The sequence below is a fragment of the Vombatus ursinus genome, unplaced genomic scaffold (genome assembly GCF_900497805.2).
Source record: "Vombatus ursinus unplaced genomic scaffold, bare-nosed wombat genome assembly UNPS02008961.1, whole genome shotgun sequence".
Lineage (NCBI taxonomy): Eukaryota > Metazoa > Chordata > Mammalia > Diprotodontia > Vombatidae > Vombatus > Vombatus ursinus.
Window position 1 is genome coordinate 1,401,208 of NW_020948739.1, and position 19,970 is coordinate 1,421,177.

General features: G+C 38.4%; 2 protein-coding genes across 3 annotated transcripts in view; both read right to left on the reverse strand.

Moving 5' to 3' along the window:
- Nucleotides 1-412: 412 nt before the first annotated feature.
- LOC114034349 (cytochrome b-c1 complex subunit 7) lies at nucleotides 413-7,007 on the reverse strand. Of its 2 annotated transcripts, none has more exons than XM_027850013.1 (4): nucleotides 6,926-7,007; nucleotides 2,905-2,976; nucleotides 1,454-1,620; nucleotides 413-1,029 (listed from the first exon to the last, which is right to left on the reverse strand). In XM_027850013.1, exons 1-4 carry the CDS (start codon nucleotides 6,942-6,944, stop codon nucleotides 952-954), a joined length of 336 nt encoding a protein of 111 aa, XP_027705814.1. In that variant the 5' UTR covers nucleotides 6,945-7,007; the 3' UTR covers nucleotides 413-951. The 2 variants fall into 2 exon arrangements, with proteins under 2 accessions (XP_027705814.1, XP_027705815.1); XM_027850014.1 differs by lacking the exon at nucleotides 6,926-7,007 and adding an exon at nucleotides 6,898-6,916.
- A 10,513-nt stretch (nucleotides 7,008-17,520) lies between these two features.
- The window catches only part of MTERF3 (mitochondrial transcription termination factor 3), a 43,000-nt gene continuing 40,550 nt past the window's right edge, over nucleotides 17,521-19,970 (reverse strand). Inside the window, exon 8 of the mRNA XM_027849879.1 lies at nucleotides 17,521-17,799. Within this exon, the coding sequence (XP_027705680.1) occupies nucleotides 17,605-17,799 (195 nt within the window). The 3' untranslated portion in view covers nucleotides 17,521-17,604. The remainder of the gene's footprint in view (nucleotides 17,800-19,970) is intronic.

Consider the following 19,970-nt stretch of genomic DNA (forward strand, 5'->3'; position numbering starts at 1 on the left):
GTTCGAATCCCACCCCTATAAAACCATTTCCAGTCCTAATTAATTCACATGTTTTCTCCTTACTCTCATCTCCTGTAATAGCCTGTAGATGTACTCCCTTTACATAGCACTTATCATAGGCTAATTATGGTATCGTATAATAATAACTGTATTATTTAATATATAACCCATTTCTCCCCCCTCCCAACCCCCATTGTAAACTCATTGAGGAAAAAAGGACAGTATTGTATCTCTTTGTATCCTAACTACATGACACAGTCTTTCGCTTAGTAGGTGTTCAATAAATACTGATAAATTACAAATTATTTTGGTCACTGGATTATTTCTATGTTTTTTTCAATTAGAATTTATGTTGTGTAGAACTGAATGAACCATGTAAAGCAGAAAGAAAAATTTTGAAATGCACCATAAATAAATAAATCACTGGATTTACTTGGAAAGGCAAAGTTATGGTGGACAAAACACTAAGCCGAGACGGAAGACACAGACTCTAGCACTTAGTCCTGACTCTGCCCTCCTGACTCCAATTCTAGCTCTCTATCCACAACACTATCTTGCTAGAATTTTCCCCCAGAATCGTCTTGATTGCATGTTTACAAAGCTAACTATAAAAGCAGTAACAGCATTTTGTTGATTATTGGCTAGAGTAGCGGTGAAATTTAACAACCACTCATTTAAGATTGTCTTATCCCCCAAGTCAGAAGAAGCACTTAAGTTATGAGGACAACCTTAAAGACACTAGAAATTATATAACATGATTTAAGATGAATGCAGCAAATTTCAAGATATTTTGATGCAAAGTTTTCTAGTTCACAAGTTCCTATGATAGTCATTTATTTAAATTAAATAAATGTGCAGCACAGTTACAAATGGTTAGCTAACCTCATCTTTTGCACAGACTTATTAAAAGTATTTTGAAGATTAACGTATTGATAGATTCTTTTGATGTGATTACTTCTTAGCCCATTCTTCTCTTTCTTTTCTTTCACGTATAACCTCCTTCAGATATGGTTGAAGATATAATTTGTCCTAAAGAAAAAAGTGTCAAGATATATTATATGCTGTGATTACCAGTTTTACATATTCAATTTCTTTGAATTACTAACAAAGAATTCATTGAAACAATTACTTTTTCTAGTTCCAAATTAAGAGAAAACATTTTGAATTTAAAAACTCAGAAATACCAGATTTTCCCCCACAAAGATTTTTTTCAAAAATAGTTTTGCCAATTTATGGGAATGAATGCAGACATGAAGAGAAAGGCTAAAGGATGCTTGTCCTGAAATTCCAATTTTTGGAGACCAGACTGAACTTAGCCTCGTTCTAGAAAGCGAAAGTAGCCAAAACCCTCAATCACAGAAAGACAATTGGACAGACTGACTTACACAGTCATCTTTTTCCCCCTAACAATTCCTAATAGTCAGAATTCTCAGTTATATGAAAAGCTTTATACCTCTTCATATTTTGTCCACTGGTTTTTAGGCAATATCTGATGCCTCATGGTCAGGTCCAGAGCTCTCTTAATACGAAACATTCGATCATTATACAGATTCTCTGGAAGTCTCCTTATGGCCTCTTTAACATCTTCATCTTCATAAAGTGTGTCATCACGCATTAAACCTATTAACAGGAAAAGTAGATGAAAGAGTTGAATTGGACATTTTTTCAAAAACAAAAACTGTTGCAATTTTTTAAATCATGGAAACATCTTAGAACAGACATTACAGTTTAATATGTGAAGGGTCAGGAAGTAAAATCTATAGATGATTTGGTAACTATAGCTCAATTACTATTTGTTTTGAGGCAATTAGGGTAGACCCAGAACAGAAGGAACAAAGTAGGCTAGATTTCATTTGGTAAGTTGCACAGCATCTTCAATAGTCTTAAACTGCTCCTTAAATAAAAATCCAATTCTTCCCACTCAATCAACTCCAGTGGTTTACTGTCATTTACTGCTCTCCATAACCCAATGTCTTCCTACCATTCCAATCTTCTTATATTCTATTCCCCTACACAGCTGACATAATCCAGCCATACTGGCTTACTTGCTAAAGGACATGGTAGCTCTCATTTCTGGGCCTTTGCGCTGGCTGCCGCCCATGCCTAAAATACTCTCCCTCCCAAACTCTGACTTTTAGAATCTCTGGATTCCTTTAAGACTCAGCTCAAGAGCCATCTCCTCCAAGAGCCCTATCCTTGGCCCCCAGCTACTAGTGCTAGCTGCTGTAAAATTTTCTTTCACCTAATCTATATTTATCTTGTATATTCTGATTTAATACATATTATCCATCTCCTCATTTCCTCCCTACCCCATCCCCCCACTCTGATGGAAGGCAATGTTTTTGCTTTTTCTTTGTATCCTCAATGCTTAGCACAGTGCCTGGCACTTAATTTGCTGAATGATTTTCTTTAACACTCATATTCTCCCAGGGATATGACATGGTTGAGAATAAATGAATATCATAATTCAAAAGATTCAAAATTGTTAATGTCTTACAATAACCATACCTAAACAATTACATTTTAAGTTTGTGTTTAATCATACAAATAGTGCACTGCCATTTTTTGATACTTCCAAAATTTTTTTTTTTTTGCTTTTTGGTGAGGCAATTGAGGTTAAGTGACTTGCCCAGTCATACAGCTAGTAAACGTCAAGTGTCTGAGGCTGGATTTGAACTCAGGTCCTCCTGACTCCAAGGCTGGAGCTCTATCCACTGCGCCACCTAGTTGCCCCCCAATTTTCCAAAAGCCAACAACATTGTGTAGAAAGTTACAAAGACTATCTATATAGTCTCTGCAATAGTAAATTTCTTAACACTAAATCATTTCAAAATGACAGAATCTGTTTTTGAAAAAAGTACCATTTTTAGAATTTTTTTTAAATGCAAAGACAAAAATACCTACCAAGTTTGTTGAATCCTGCAGCATTGTAATACCACTTTCGAAGACTCTGGAGCCATCGGCTTGATGCTACAGCTGAAAGTACCATAATGTTAGTTAGCATTACTCATCAGAAATACACAAAGTTTGACAAGCAAACATTTTACATTATTCTGCCAATGTTTCTGGTTAGTTGCTTTACCTCTCAGCTCTCTAGAAAGGATGACTCTGTATAAGTTACAAAGAAGGTGCTGCTCTGCCTAGGTAGAATTTATTCATCTGAGAATTCCTTATACCAATATAGCTCCTATTCAAATACCTATATGATGCTGAATTTCATGGATCTATCTGAAAAGATTATAAGTGGTAAAGTAGTCAAGTCGAGGATAAAAAGTATCTTAAAGCTAAACAAGGAAACATGTAGTCTGTCACTTACTAATAATGTGATCCTGGACAAGTCTAACCTCTCTGGGTCCTAGTATCCTCATCTGTAAAATCAAGCTAACAGTACCTACCCCAAAGGCTTATTGTGAGGATCAAATGAGTTAACAAAATTGAAGTGTTTTGCAAACATTAAAGTGTTCTACACAGATGAGGAAAATGAGGTCTCAGAAGATTAAAATGATTGTCCAGGGTCACAAGCCCAGCTCTAGCCACTTCATCTAGTTATTTCATGCAAACCATTATAACTGATTTAAACTGGGCTAATGCAGGCAGTTCTTCATGTATAAACATTCTGCTACTAACAAGCAGACCATAAAGATAAAATAGTCCCTGTAGTGCCTGCAGCCTGCATACCCATCACTAAAACTCCAAATGCTGGGGTGAGGGGGGAACTGGGGAATTGAGCTGACTACAGATGCTTAAAGTGGCAGACCTGATAATTACTATGTGTCAAGTTGGCTAAACTACTTTTTATTATTAAGAGGGAGCACAGGTCAGGCATATTGGGAAATGATACTGATGTTAAAAAAGAAAAAAAAAACTTTGAAACACTGACAATGGGTCCTTAGCCACCTTGATCTCCATTAGTTTCTACAATCACATGCATTGTTAAAGAAATAATTGTCCAGATGTAACTGCTCAGTAAAAAACAAAACAAAAAAACAACAAAAAAAACCACTGATAATATTTTAATGGAGTACTTAGAGAGCCGATTCTGAGAAATAATTCTCAGGTCCTGCTTGCCTAAGTCCAAACTATTTTCCTTATCACTGCCTAAATGTTTTCTCTTCATTTTATTATACATAATAGCATAGTTTTAGAACTGGATGAGAGCTTAGAGACCCTTGGGTTCAACTCCCTCATTTTACAGATGAGGAAACTGAGGCACAGAGAGGTTAAGTGACTTGCCCAGGATCACATAGCTAGAAAACGTCTGAGACAGATTTTTTTACACAAGTCTTCCTGACTCCAAATTAGGCATGATTCCCCAAAATTCCTCAAATTAGAGATTCATTTTGGTTAAAAGCATCCTTTTAAAAATGCAAATACCTCTGAGAAGGTTGTTACTATCAATCATACATACATTTCAACAAGATTGCTTTTTAACATTTAGCTGGGATTTGTTCCTCCGGGGAAAGAATTTTGACAAGGTGCAGGGAGCATGAAGCACACTGGGAAATACCCATGTTGGCATCACTGTGGGGGGCTTCAGAGCAGCACTGAGGGGCAATGGATACCCAGGGAGAAAACTAGGAGGTTGAGATTGAGTATAGAGAAAGACTTAGCAAATGCAAAGCACAAAATGTCCATGTTAAAATTTTTGCCTAGGGACCTGCCCAGTAAATAAGAAAGGAAATTCTGTTCCGGTACCACATAGCTTCTTGGTCCAGGGTTTAGGGTTGGACAAGGAACCTAACCATATCCTCACAATAGGAAACTGTATTCTAAATAACTAACTTACAAATGAATTTTTGGAATACAACCGACAAATATTTCAATTAAACAAATTAAGTTCCTATGTTCCAAAAGGCACTGTGAAATACCCTTAGAAAACCGAAAACCATTCCTACTCTCAGGGATCATACATTGTAATGGGAGGAAATGCAAGTGTATTAGAAAGGATTTTCTAATAATTTCTACATATTCAAAACAATTCTATGGGGCTTTCTCTACCAAAGGAGGAGAGGGGTAGGTTGGAGGCACAAATTCTAGCTATAAATACTGGTAAAAAGAAAATTAAGTTTTGTCACTTAATCACTGGAGATCTGGAATAGAGGAAACCTCCTGGACTTGAGGAGACAGAAGATGAGAGCTCTAGCTCTGAAAGTATCACCTCTGTAACCTTGGGCAGGTTCATTTTTTGTCTCTAGATCTCAGTTTCCTGATCTATCAAGAGAAGAGATTGGACTAGAAGATGTCCAAAGTCCATTTCAGTTTTAACATTGCTATGATGATTTACAAATGTTATAGTAAGACAACTTCCACTAATCAAAAATTTTAAAGATCTGGAGGACAATTTAACTTACTTAAAAATCTTTGAAAGCATCCTGTTTATATGCAAAATCTGCAACTAATCACAAATGAGTCATCCATTTATTGAAAGTAATAAGAATTAATATATTTGAAAGCAATAAATCTCCATGTCTCTGGAAATATTCCACAATTTAAATACACTCCTTTAGGCATTTTTAAACATTCAACTGAACCAAAATGTAATTATTTAATAATTATCTAATTTTCTAAACAGATATTTGGTGAATGAACAAGCACCTACATTGTTAGATTAGTAGGGGCCTAGTTTCCCCTAATCTTGTTGTTATTACCACATTTTTTCATCTTCTGTCAGAAAAGATCATCCAATGATCTCAGGTCTTTTGACTCCAGTTTCCAGCTCTTCCCACCTGATTCAGTGGGGGGGCGCGGACACGAAAACAGGCAAAGAAAAAATGCTTCTCTGATCCAAGGGGGGGGGGAGGGGTGATGAGTCCAAAAGAGAAGTATTAGAGGGGGGCTCAAATCTACCCAAGCTATCTTTTTAGAGCACGTTAAAGGGGAAGAATAAAACAGCTACACTATTTTTGAAAGGGCATGTCCTTTGTAGATGAAGTTCTTCCTCCCCCAATAATTTCAAGACATTCAAAACAATCCTCAGCGTTTTTTCCCTGGCAAAGGAAGGCAGAGGCATGAATTCTAGCTAGAAATACTATAGAAATAAAAGTAACTTTTGTCACTTAATCACAAGAGATTTGGAATAAACTTCCTGGACTTTTGAAGCTAGAAGATGAGAGTTCTGGCTCTGACACTGCTACCTAAGCAACCTTGGACAGGTTCCTTTCTGTCTCTGGATTTCAGCTTCCTGGTCTATCACCTCCTGAGATATCCGATTCAAGATGTCGAATGAGACCTACACATTTTTTGGGCGTGGACGAATTTATTTTGCTTGGCTACGTATATCTATTTGTCCCAAGATATTTTTTTTCTTTTAAATTGCTAGAAATGAGATAGGGCGGAAAATAAATGCTTTCTAATTGAGGAATAAAATGGAAATTTATAAAGTCCTGCCTCTCCACAAGCCCTCTCTGCACTACAGTCCAATTCAAAGATTGATTCAGGTGCAGGACGGAAAAAAGGCAGAGGTGAGGGAAATGCAATTCTTTCATAGAATGAGATTATTTCAGAATAGCCAGTATTTGTGTGGCGCCTTAAGACTTGCAAAGCGCTTGGATAAGTAACTGCTGTGCACATACGAAATATGCAAAGCGCTTTTCATACCTCCGCTCGTCTACTTGACTCTCCCTGCGGGACAGGCTCTATTATTACCTGAATTTTACCGACCGAGAAACGGACTTTCGCAGCGTCAGCAGCCCATCCAGCCCCGTGACAGCCGGGGAGCCGCCACCCCACCCCAGGTCACCTTGGGCCCGGTCAGTCCAGACCTAGCCTCCGTCGAGACGCTTCCCCGGGGCTGGGGCCTCCCACCTCCCTGCCGCCCGCCGCCTGCTCCAGATGGCTGGAGGAGCCGCGGGAAGGCTGGAGGGCGCCTGGAGCCCATCCCAGCCCAGCCCACCCCACCTGGATTTCAGGAACCCCGATTCCTTACTAGGTACCCGCGTCGCCATCTCGATCTGGAGAGACGGGCGCTTTGCCTGCTGGGTAAGTCCTAGAGGACACTAGGAATCACGTGGAAAGGAAGTCCGGCCTCCGCAGGCGAGGGGGCGGGGCTGAGCGCGAGAGCGAGCGTTGCTCCTGCGCAGGCGCCCTTCGGCTTTCACCTTTTAATGGGTAGAATTCTACCCACTGAAGATTGAATGTTCATTTGACTATTGGCTGGGCCCCTTATCTCTTTGAGCCAAACACATACGTCATTTTTTCTAAGGTCCCCAAATACAGATTAGTATCTTGAAAACACTTTTATTGTTGTTATTGTTGTTAAGTCATGCCCAACTCTCCAGGACCCCTTTTGGGGTGTTCTTGGCAAAGCTACTGGAGCAGTTTGCCATTTTCTCCTCCAGGTCATTTTTACAGAGGAAATGATGGTTAAGTGATTTGACCAGGGTCACACTGCTAGTATATCTCTGGGGCTACATTTGAATTCAAGTGTTCTAGTCGTACTTCATACATTGGTTTATAATAACAGGTGCAATGTCAACAAATTATCAAAGTCCCTTTCAGCTCTTAGACTCTGGGAAGGGTAGGGAATTACTGGGAACACAGAATGGGGGGGAGGGGGAAAATTAGGGGTGGGCTGTTGCTAATGCTTACCAGACAGTGAAAGCTGATTATTAAACTTTCAATATGGGTATTTACATTTCATATATCAGGCAAACCCTACAAGTTAGGACTCAACTTATTGTCTTGTTGACTTCTAGGCTAAGAAAGTCATGGAGAAAAAATGTTAATAATTCAGATTAAATTTAAAAGTGTGTGTATAGGATAGTCAGCTGTTGAACATCTACCAGCACACCACTGGTTGGAAGGGACATCCATCTGGTGCAATATGTCAGAACTTGAAATACTACTTTGAAAAGGTTGACCACCTCTGCCTATTTAAAAGAAAAAAAAAAGGAAAATGTAAATTTTTTCTTTTTAGAAAAAGAAGTCTTGTTTCTTTCCTTTGAATGTGCTTACAATCTTGTTGAGGAATCATAAACAGGTGAACAGGAATCGCCCCCTACAAGTCAGACAAGTATTCATTCAGCCTTTGCTTGAAAACTTGCAGGCAGGGGATATTTCCCAAGGCAGCCATCCCATTCCACTTTTGGATAGCTCTAATTTTTGGCAAGTTCTTCCTTAAAAATAAATTTAGGCAGGCCCATGCTTATAATCCCTGGTACTGGGGGGAGGCTGAGCCTAGTGGATCACGAGCTGGGGAGTTCTGAGCTAGAGTAGGGCTAAAAGCTGATCACTGACCACACTAAGTCAAGCACCAATACTATGAGCCCCAGAGAGTTAGGGGCCACCAGGATCCCAAAGGAAGGCAAAAACTGGCACAACTTGGAAATGAGCAAGTTAAAACTTCCATACCAATTGGCCCATGAATGGCCCTACTGCAGTTTCAGCTTGGGGTAAGAGAGGGAGACAACCTCAAAAAATACAAGCAAACAAACAAAACAAATTTAAATCTGCCTCTCTATAGCTTTCACCCATTGTTCCTAGTTCTGCCCTCTACACCAAGCAGAACAAGTCTGGCCCCTCCTGTGTGTGACAGCTGTTCAAAATCCTTGGACAGCTATCTATGGTCTCCTTTCCTCTTTGTCCAGTTGTTTTAACAGACCCTCATAGGGTTTGGTTGGGTTGGTAAGGCTGCTCAGCTTAGTCTGCCTTTCTCTGCAGTATCTTGTCAATGTTCTTTCTAAAATGTGGCACACAGAACTGAATGAAATACCACAGATACAGGCAGCCTTGTACAAGAGAAAAACCTTGGATACTGGAGTCACAAAACTTTAATTCCAGTCCTGTTCCCACCAATTACTGAAATTCAAAGGGATTCTGACAAGTGAAACTATCAAAAAATTCCCACTTCTCAGAAGCAAAACAGGCTAATGTGAGGATGGGGAACACATGGGAGCTGAAGGCTTCTACTTAAATTCAATTTTTAAAATTTTCTATTGATACCTTTAGTTTTTATAGCTCCTACATTTCCCTCTGTATCTATCCCTCCCAGCAAGCCATGTCTAGTAACAAAGAAAAAAAAAAAGACACGAGAGAAAAAAAATTCAGCAAAATCAATCAACATACTGAAAAAAAAGACTTTATAAGCAATGTTCCATATTTGTGTACCTCCACTTCTTCAAAGCAACAGGGGTATCTTCTCACATCTCTTTTTTGGGGGCCAAAGTGTCTTCATTATATTTTGCAACATTCAGTTTCAATTGGCTTGTGGTTGTTCTATTTACATTATTGTAGAAATTCTGTATATTGTTTTCTTGGTTCTGCCTACTTCACTTTGCAAGAGCTCATGTAAGTCCATGCTTCTCTGTATTCATCTCAAATTCAACATTTAAAAAAATTAAATTCTTTTTGGAAGCCCAGGATCAAGATTTTCTTTGCACTTGGTCAGGAGGTCTTATACAAGTAGAAAGAAAAGTTGAACTCACATTTTATTTTTTAAAAAAATGAGGTCATTCACCAAGAGCTCCTTATCTTCTCTCCGAATCTCATGTCTCTGATATCTTTTCAAACTCATCTCCTCCTACTTCACCCTAGTCTCTTGAAAAAATAGCCATTATGCTTGCCAACCTCTCTAATTCACCCTTGATTCCACTCCTCCCCATCCTCTCCAGTAGACTACTCCACCATCACCTCTAATCTTCTCTCTCTTCCTATCTTCTAGTTCCTTTTCTGCTTCCTGTAAATACACATTTCTCCCACTTTCACTAGCTCCTAACTTTACTTTCTTTTAAAGCTAAACTCCTTGAGAAAGATGCCTATGCCACTTCATCTTCTCTTACTCTTTTAAACCCTCTACAACCTAGTTTCCAACTTCATCATTCAACTGAAACTGCTGTCTCCAGATTTACCAAAGCTATCTTAATTGAGATGTCTAACAACATTTTCTCAATCCTCATCCTTCTTGAGATTTCCAAAATACCTGAAATTGCTGACTACCTTCTCCTCCTAGGTATTCTCCCCTCTGAGTTTCTTTGGCTGTGATTACTCTCTTAGTATCATCTGACCACTGCTTCTGTCTCTTTTGATGGATCTGCATCCATGTCATGCCCTCTAACCTTGGCTGTCCCCCAAGGATCTATCATAAGTGAACGCTCATCTCTCTTCTTTCTATGCTCTCTTATTAGGTGATCTCATCAGTGGTTTCAATGATCATTTCTATGCAAATGACTCCTAGAGCTTTATATGTAACCCTAGTGTCTCCAGAGCGCCTGTGCTGCATCACCAAATATCTCTTGGACATTTTGAACCAGATGGTATCTTATACTCATCATGTACCAAAACAGAACTTTTCTCAGAAAATCTCTTCTGAACTTTCCTGTTACTGTTGATGGCACTGCCATCCTTCCAATCACCCAGGTTCCCAACATCAGTGTCATCCCTGTTTCTTCTCTCTCACTCATTTCACATATCCAAGTCATATCACATATCACATATCCATAGTCATATCACATATCCAAGTCAAATATTGGTATTTCTTTCTCTACAACATCTCCTGTATTTCTGAGTATCCCTAATGTTTGTCCATAGTAAGCACTTAGTAAATTCATATTAACTGGTTGACCAGAAAGCCTTAAAAACCAAAAGATTGGGCCTTGAAACTCAGGTATTATGAATAAACATAGCGATCTATGTTTATGGATCTCTTTGAAACCACATAAGCTCTTTGAATTTCTATTTCTTTATTTATAAAACTGACATAACTTGCACTACCTGATCCCCACAGCACCACAGATACAAAGAAAAGTCAAAAGATAGTCAGTCCCTGCTCTCCAGGAGTTCACAGTCTAGTGGGAGAGAGAATATGCAAACAGCTATGTACAAATGAAACAGGATAAATGACAGATAATCAGCTTAGGGAAGGCATTAGCATTATGGGAGATTGGCAAAGGCTTCTTGTAAAAAGTGGAATTTTGGCTGGGACATGAAAGAAGCCAAGGTTCCCCAATTGATAAATGATCAAAGGATATGAACAAGTAGTTTTCAGAGGAAAAAATTAAAGCTCTCTAGAGTCATATGAAAAAATGCTCTAAATCATTATTGATTAGAGAAATGCAAATCAAAACAACTCTGAGGTACCCTATCATCACCCTATCAGACTGGCTAACATGACAAAACAGAAAAATGATAAATGTTGGAGATGTGGGAAAACTGGAACATTAATGCATTGTTGGTGGAGTTGTGAACTGATCCAACCATTCTGGGGAGCAATTTGAAACTATGCCCCAAAACTGTGCATACCCTTTGACCCAGCAATACCACTTCTAGGTCTGTATCCCAAAGAGATTATAAAAATGGAAAAAGGATTCACATGTACAAATATGTTTATAGCAGCTCTTTTTGTGGTGGCAAAGAATTGGAAATTGAGGGGATGTCCATCAATTGGGGAATGGCTGAACAAGTTGTGGTATATGATTGTAAAGGAATGCTACTGTGCTATAAGAAATGGTGAGCAGGGAAATTTCAGAAAAACCAGGAAAGACTTATATGAACTGATGCTGAGTGAAATGAGCACAACCAGGAGAACACTGAACACAGAAACAGCCACACTGTGCGATGACTGACTTTGATAGACTTAGCTCTTCTCAGCAATGCAAGGATCGAAGACATCTCCAAAAGCCTCATGATGGAAAATGCTATCCACATCCAGAGAAAGAACTTTGGAGTCTGAATGCAGATGGAGGCATAATTTTTGCTCTCCTTTTCTTTTATTGTTTTGTTTTGTCTCTTCTTTCTTATGATTCCTCCCATTAGTTCTAATTCTTCTTTACATCATGACTAATGTGAAATTTTGTTTAATATGAATGTATAAGCAGAGCTTATATCAAACTGCATGCCATCTTGAGGAGGGGGGAAGAAAGGGAGGGGGAGAAAATTTAAAACTCAAAATCTTATGGAAGTGAATGCTGAAAACTAAAAATAAATAAATTATTTAAAAAAGAAAGAAGCAAAGGAATCCAAGAGATGAGAACATTCCAAGAATGGCGGACAGCCAGCGAAAATGCCCAGAGTTGGGAAATAAAGCATCTTGTGTGAGGAACAGCAAAGAGGCCAGTGTCACTGGATTACAGAGTATGTGTAGAGAGAAGACTGGAAAGTTAAGGTTGGGGGGAGGGGGTACTACTTTATGAAGAGCTCTAAAAGTCAAAGAGGATTTTATTGTAGCAAGGACTGTCTTGATGCATGGTTCCAAGAGAGGTGGGAATAAATATATCTCTAGTGTATCTTCCCTCCATCCTTCTCCAAACTGTTCTGTAGAGGCAGTAACAGGCTAAAATGATATCTATCTACTCCCTGAAATACTGTTAATCTAGAGTATGTAATTTTTCTTTTTCTATTTTTTCGCTAGGCAATGGGCTAAGTGACTTGCCCAGGGTCACACGGTTATTAAGTGTTACGTGCCTGAGGCCTAATTTGAACTCAGGTCCTCCGGACTCCAAGGCCGGAGCTCTATCCACTGCGCCACCTAGCTGCCCCTAGAGCATCTAATTTTTAAGATTCAGACTAAATACTTGCTCACTATTCATTAATAAGGAAGTAGAACCCACAAGCTTTATATCCAAGGTTTGACATTCCTCCCAGCAAATGCCAGTTCCATAATGAACATACACATAACCAATAGAAAGGAAAGCCATTTATCCAAGCTGATTGCAAAACAGAAATCAGAGAAATGTATACACAAGAGAATACGTGCTAGACAACACAGAATGAAGGAGATCCCACTGGGAGTGAGGTAACCTAGCTCGACCGACAGGGTCCCAGATCTCTCACAGAAAAATTACCTCAAGTTTTTCAAGGAGCAACCTGGCCAAGTTCTATATACCAGCTTCTTCCCAGTCTTTTTCTCTTCATGGACCTGAAGAGAGGTTGGCATCACAGATCTTTTCTCTCAAAACTGGAAGCCAGAAGCACTTGAAGAAATTGAAAAGACACACTCTTTTCTCCTACTCTCAGGCAGACTTAGGGCACTGAGATCCACCAATGAGGAGAGGTCCCATACAATGGGCTCCAAAGCTCAGATTACATTCTATGTGATCCTGGAGGTGACAGAGAGCCACTGGAGTTCATTAAGTAGGGGTCTGATGTGGTCGGACCTACTTTAGGAAGATCTCTTTGAAAGCAGAAGAAAGGATAGATTGAAATGGAGAGAGACTTGAGGCAGGGAGACCAACCAGTGATGAAGGCTTGCACCAGGATGGTTGCAGTGTTAGAAATGTGGCATATCAATTTTAAAAGGTTGTTCACCTCTGCCTATGTAAAAGAAAAAGATGACTTATTTCCTTCTCTTTAATCTTGCTTGGAAAAAGAGACATATGTGAAATTATATATGAATATGTACAAAGCAACATTTTAACAAGTGCAAAATACGATCCAAAATACAATATAAACATTACGCACCCACCAGGTACAATTAGGCTTAGGAGAGACAAAGATGAAAGACATAGCCCCTGCCTTCAAGGAGTGTAAAATCTGGTAAGGAATCACTTTTAGAATTCATTATTAAATGAGTCATGAGAGGTACACTCCAGTGGTACAGAATGGCATGAAAATTTTTAGACATCACTGTTAGTTGAGGGGACTATGAAAAGAGTAATGGAGATGGTGATATCTGAGCTGGGCTTTGACAGAAAGAAAAGATTTCAAAAGATGGAGAACATGGGGCTAGGGAGGAGTGGCTACTTCTGGAATGGAAGGATATTATATATATATATGAAAGCCCAGAAAGAGGAAAGGAAAATACATACAGAATAATGAGGGGGAAGGGAGGGAATAAAAAGAATTAGAGTGGAATTGGGATAAATCAGAGAAAATATCCCAGAAAAAATGGCTTTTAGATGTAGGTGATATGGGTAAGAAAGGAAACAAGCATTTAAGTACCAACTATGAGTGAGGTACTATGCTAAAAAACTTACAGATATCTCATTTGATCCTCTGGGAGATAGATACTATTATGATCATCACCATTTTTCATTTGAGAAAACCGAGGCACACAGAGGTTTAGTGATTTGCCCTGGGTCATAAAATTAGGAAGCATCTGAGGCCAGATTTGAACACAGGTCTTCATGACTTCAGGGCAGCTAGGTGGCAGAGTGGATAGAGAGCCCAGCCTTGGAATCAGGAGGACCTGAGTTCAAATGCAGCCTCAGACACTTACTTCCTGTGTGACCCTGGGCAAGTCACTTAACCGTGTTTGTCTCAGTTTCTCATCTGTAAAATGAGCTGGAAGGAAATGACAAACCAACCCAGTATTTTTGCCAAGAAAACTCCAAACAGGGTCACAGAGGATTGGAGTACGACTGAAATGAGTCGTCAACAACTTTCTGACCTCAGACACTCCAGCACCTAGCTGTCTCTAAGTAGAGAAAGTTTACAGGGATAGGGAATAACAGAGACAGAAATCTGTGGGGAGACTAAAGTTGTCATAGGGTGTTAAAGTTATAACAACACATTTCTTAGGTCCTTACTTTCTGAAAAGCTCTTTCCTCACAATGATACTGTGAAGTTAATATTGCCAAGTATTATCCCCATTTTAAAGATGAGGAAACTAAATCTTGGCTTAAGTGAATTGCTCAAAGTCATACAAGTAGGAATTGAACCTGGGTTCACTACAATTCACATTTTTACTTTCTCTCCTATTCTATGGCCTTTCTTTCCCTAGTTTGGATTCACATGCTTCCCCTCTTCAATGCTGAATCTATCACAAACTAGAGTCCATCTATGATTATTTGTGTAAATGGAAGCATGTACACCTGGGTGTAACACCAGATGGAATAGGGCTTTTAATAGTTATCATGGAATATGGATTTGAGTATTTCTGATATTCTGGAAATTCATTACCCTTGATAAGAAAACAACAAAGCCATGCTGAGAAGACCTAACTCACTAGGATCTGTAACATTATTCCACTTCTTCCTCTGCAATCTGTCAGTTGGGTTCACAATTCAGAGAACAAAGACCAAGCCTTACTGTAAGGTTATCTAACTGCAGGAGAAATCAACTTAGTTGACATCTACAAAAAAATGTACATTTGCACGCTCTACCTGTCATTCTGGGTCCCCAGTTTGACTGAGAAATGCACTGCAGGTGAACCTCACATAACTGCTTTGGATCAGGCAATTGGCAAATCTAGATGGCTCACAAATTAAAGAACTAAGTAAGCAAAGGGAGCTGTTGCTCCAATCTAATGGAAGCAAACAGCTGCATTTCAACACTCCAATTAGGCAGAGGTCTGATATGCCCAAGAATGGGGATTGGTAGAATTCCTTTAGAGTCAGGGTTGATACTCAGTCACCCTTCTCAGTCTCTAGACTATTCTAATGAGCATGCATCATTGCGTATACTCTTTATGCTATCTTTGGGATGAAGACCATCTCCTCTCAGAATGATACAAATTACAGAATCACAAGGACCTCAAAGGCCATCTGCTCCAACCTATACTTAAACAAAAATCTTCTCTATGAAATATCTGACAAGATGTCATTTAACTTTTGGCCAAAGATTTCTAATGAAGAGGAACCCCCTATCTTCTTCTGGGCAGCACATCATACTTTTGAACAGCTCGAACTGATAGGAAGCTTTTCCTTACTTCAAGTCTGTTTCAAAACAAACAAACAGGCTCTGAAGGCAATTCCAAAAGGAAAAATACATAGCTTTATCAATCTAAAATGACCTACTGCGCTCGCACATGCGCACACACTCTTTCTCTCTCTCTCTCTCAACTTATTATTAGTTCACACTTTCCCAGGAAGGAAAGTGACAGTTAAATATATAGGCTTAAAAGTCCTCCCCTTCTACCTGGAGGGGGAGGAATTTTTAAGAAGAGTGAATGCATTATACTTTTTATGGATTAAACTTACTCTTTTTTATTTTAAAAGTAAGAAACATCAAAACTTTTTATTGTAAAAGAAACATCAAAAGCAATTAGTTAGCATAGTGGATAAAATTCCAGATCTGGAGTCAGGAAGACTCCTCTCCCTGAGTTCAGATCTGGCCTCAGACACTTACTAGCTATGTGACCCTGAGCCAGTTACTTAACGCTGTTTGCCTCAGTTTCCTCATCTGTAAAATAAGCTAGAGAAGGAAATGGCAAACCACTCCAGTATCTCTGCCAAGATCCCAAATGGAGTCAGAGAATCAGACGCAACTAAAAAATGACCAAACAACAAGAAACATCAACGTGAGTAATTCCCTATACAAAGAACAAAAAGGAGCACTGTAGATAAAACTGTCAATTTGCTATGTAAAGTTTTTAAAAATATATGTATAATATATAAAATTGAACATGGTAGTAATAAGGTTATCCTTTGTATGTTATTTTCCAAGCTTGTTAATTATTCACACGTCTTACTGACATGTCTTTCTTTCTTGGGTAGCTAGGTGGCACAGTGGATAGAGTCCCAGGTCTGGAGTCCCTCAGACAACTCCTAGCTCTATGACCCTGGACAAGTCACTTAACCTCTGTTTGCCTCAGTTTCTTTAACTGTAAAATGAGCAGGGTTGTTGTGAAGATCAAATGAAATAAATTTATAAAGCACTTAGCACAGTTCCTGGCACATAATAGGTGCCATATAAATGCTTATTCCCTCCCTCCCTCCCTCTTTATTTTGCAGAATCCAAGCTTCCTATGAAGGCTGAGGCCCATCTTATCAATACTTCCATTTACTGGTACAACGAGATGTGGAACCTCAATAACTCCAAAGAATGAACTATGGTAATGGAGAGATACATGGGGAAATGTGAATAGGCTGCATCGCTAATCAAGGAGGAACAGAGAAGAACTGGAGCAAAAACATCATCAAGAAATTTTATGATAGTAAAAAAAAGATGGGCTACTCATGTGGCAGGAGCAAACCACAGCATGAGCTAGCATTTATATAGCACTTTAAGTTGTCCAAATTGCTTCACATGTTAGCTCACTTGATCCCCACAACAACTGTGTGAGTTAAGTGCTCTTATTATCTACGTTTTACAGAGAAGGAAACAGGCTAAGAGTAGTTAAGTGACTTGCCCAGGGTCACACTACAGTAAATGTCTGAAGCAGGATTCGAACTCATAGATAACAGGTGGACAGCAGAGGACTTCAGGAGTACTAACTTAAGGAAGGCCCTGAGTATGCTGAGTGGACTCCTTGTGGTGAACTTTTGGGAGAATATTTACAAGGGGAACACAGGATGGGCTGGCACAAATAAGTTACAGTCTGCATCACTGGAGAAAACTCTGAAATTAATGAGATTCCCATTTTTTAAAAAATTCTGAATTTAAAAAACATGAATTAAATGGGTTCTTACACATACACAATTAAGCAAGAGAGTTTACATGAAACTTCAACTGTCTATTACATACAGCTTGTTCTTTTAAAGTATATAATAAATTCACCATGTTACTTTCAAAGCTCTTACTTGTCTGTGATTCCTTCTGGCCTTTGCTATGTTCTCAAGAAAATGAATTAAGAACAAGTTAGGAAGGTCCGAAAGGAACAAGTCTTCTTACAATATTAAACAAATGTTTATTTAAATCTATTGACACTTAAAAGTTATTTATACAAAACACATACTGATCCACATAAATATTAATGGATTATTAAATCAATCCCTTTCCATTCATTAGCAGCTAGAGAGTTTTTAAGAATATTTCAAAGTCCTGCAGTGAGGCTTTAGCAACTTCTTTACAAAATACTTCATCAGGAATAGATACCAGTTTATCCAAAGAGATGTAGTTAGGTTTTTGGGGATCATATTGTGCTCTTCCTAAGTAGGTAAGAAATGAGTGTCTTTCTTTGATTTTTAGCAGCTTTGAATTGAACACCTAGAAAAGAAAAAAAAAAAGACTGAATTATGTCACACCATCTTAGATTCTCAACAGTAATGCTAAGCTTGATTATCCATCCATCTTTTTCAAACTTGGCTCTGACTTTTGGCTATTTAAAAAATCAAACCTGTGCCGAAAGAATGAAGATTTGCCACAAGCATGGATGATTAGCTGAATGTGCCATAGTCCTGAGGGTAACCCCAAAAGAAGAGTTTTTGTTTTCATTTTTCTTTAGCAATTGGTCCTAATGGAATAAGCACATATACTCCTAAATTAACTACTTTGAAAGTGACAACTCTCATCCAAAAGCAGTCACAATTCATCAAGACACATGTTTTTACAGGCATATGTAACAATACATAAAATATATATGTGCACACCTATATTTCAGAATGATTTATATTATTCTAAATGCTTACCATATTTAATATGGAGTATCTAGAAATATCATTCCCAGTGGAGAGAATCCTGAACACATGAGATATTTGGCAAAAACAAAAACAAAAAACAAAATGTTTGCTATGTTGTCCTTCTCAGTTTTCTAGTTTGGTTCTAATCAAAGCCAGTTATCAAAAGACCTAGGTTCCATTCCCACTTCTACCACTTATAAAACGTGTCAATGGGTAAGTCACTTTACCCTCTACGAACCTCAGTTTCATGTAAAATGGAGAGAGTAATATTGGTACCACTTATGTCCCAGGGTGGTTGTCATGAAAGTCCTAAGTAAACTTCAAAGCATGATATAAAAATGGGTTAATAATGTTTGACTTTCAAAATAATTTCCTCACTGAAAGAAAAAAGCTACAATTGTGTAGTCAAATTATTTGGTGAAACAAAAGAACTTTATTTTTTCTAAAGGGTTAAAAAAAACTAATGGAGCATTTTTAAAAATCCCAACACTGGGAAAAGAGCTTGATTTGGAGATCTGGGTTCTTATCTCAGCTCTGCTACTTATGACCTGTGTGACTTTAATAAGTCACTTAAGTGGCCGATTCTCTTCAACTATAAAATGAAGGGACTGGATTAAGTTATCACTAAAGTCCCTTCCAGTTTGAAATCTATGATCTTACAATCATTTTGGCACTGGAGTCTTAAGAACAGTAATAGTCTAATGTCAAAAGTATTTTGTAAGAAGCACAGATTATTCATTAATATTTACTGACTGCCAAGAATTAAATGAAGTAGACATGGAAATAGATACTAGAAATTTAATGCATAGAATTAGAAACTACAAGGCTGTAGATAAAAGCTCATTACACAAAACGCTGAGTTTGAAAAAGAACTAAATTTGCATGGTGGTTTGTGGGAGTAATGACATCTTTTCTTTGGCTACCACACAACTGCTGAAGACAGCGTGCCATTGTCAGCTTTTGTGGTACTGTCAGCTGCAATGAGTTAGGTGAAAATTTGTAATTAAGACTCTAAGGATAACCCACAACACATTGTAAGATCCCACAACTCTACCAGGGAGGAAAAAGAGTAGTACAAACACCACCTTCCATTATTACAAGAAGTCTCTGAGAAATGAATATATCCAAACACTATCAAATTCTGTATGCTTGCAACAAAGTAAAAGACTTCCTCATGTTGGTCAGAGGTATATCTGCACAACCACAACTATGTACTTCCCCAACCCTTAGGACATTTACTATATGTAGAAGGACATTATGGAAAAAACAGCTTGAAAGAAATTTCAAGAGTATTAGAATAAATCACAATAATAGAGATTTTTAATTGGCACTTTTCTTTTAAAATATCTATATAGTAGATCAGAAATATATTACTCATTTTTTTCTTTAAATATATAAATGGAGTGAGGATCTGATCAACCCACTTATGTCACCAATAATGCAAATGGCAATTCATATAGGCTTATTCACTCTGTGCAACTCATCATGGTATGAAAGGTGAGTCCTTAGGTTCTAAAAGAAAATGCAAGCTCCATCAGATTTTACAGAATATGAAAGGCTTCAGGAATGGTCCCAGCAACAGCTTATGTCTGCTTTTAAAGAACAGCCTAAGCACTGAGAAGCTCATCACTAGTAGAATGATGGCCTTCAAATTTTGGTCATGGCCAGTCATGAAACCCTGAAAAATAAAAAATGGTTCCTATTCCTATGCATCTCCTTATGGCAGTGATGGTGGCACAATGGTGGGAAAACAAGTGG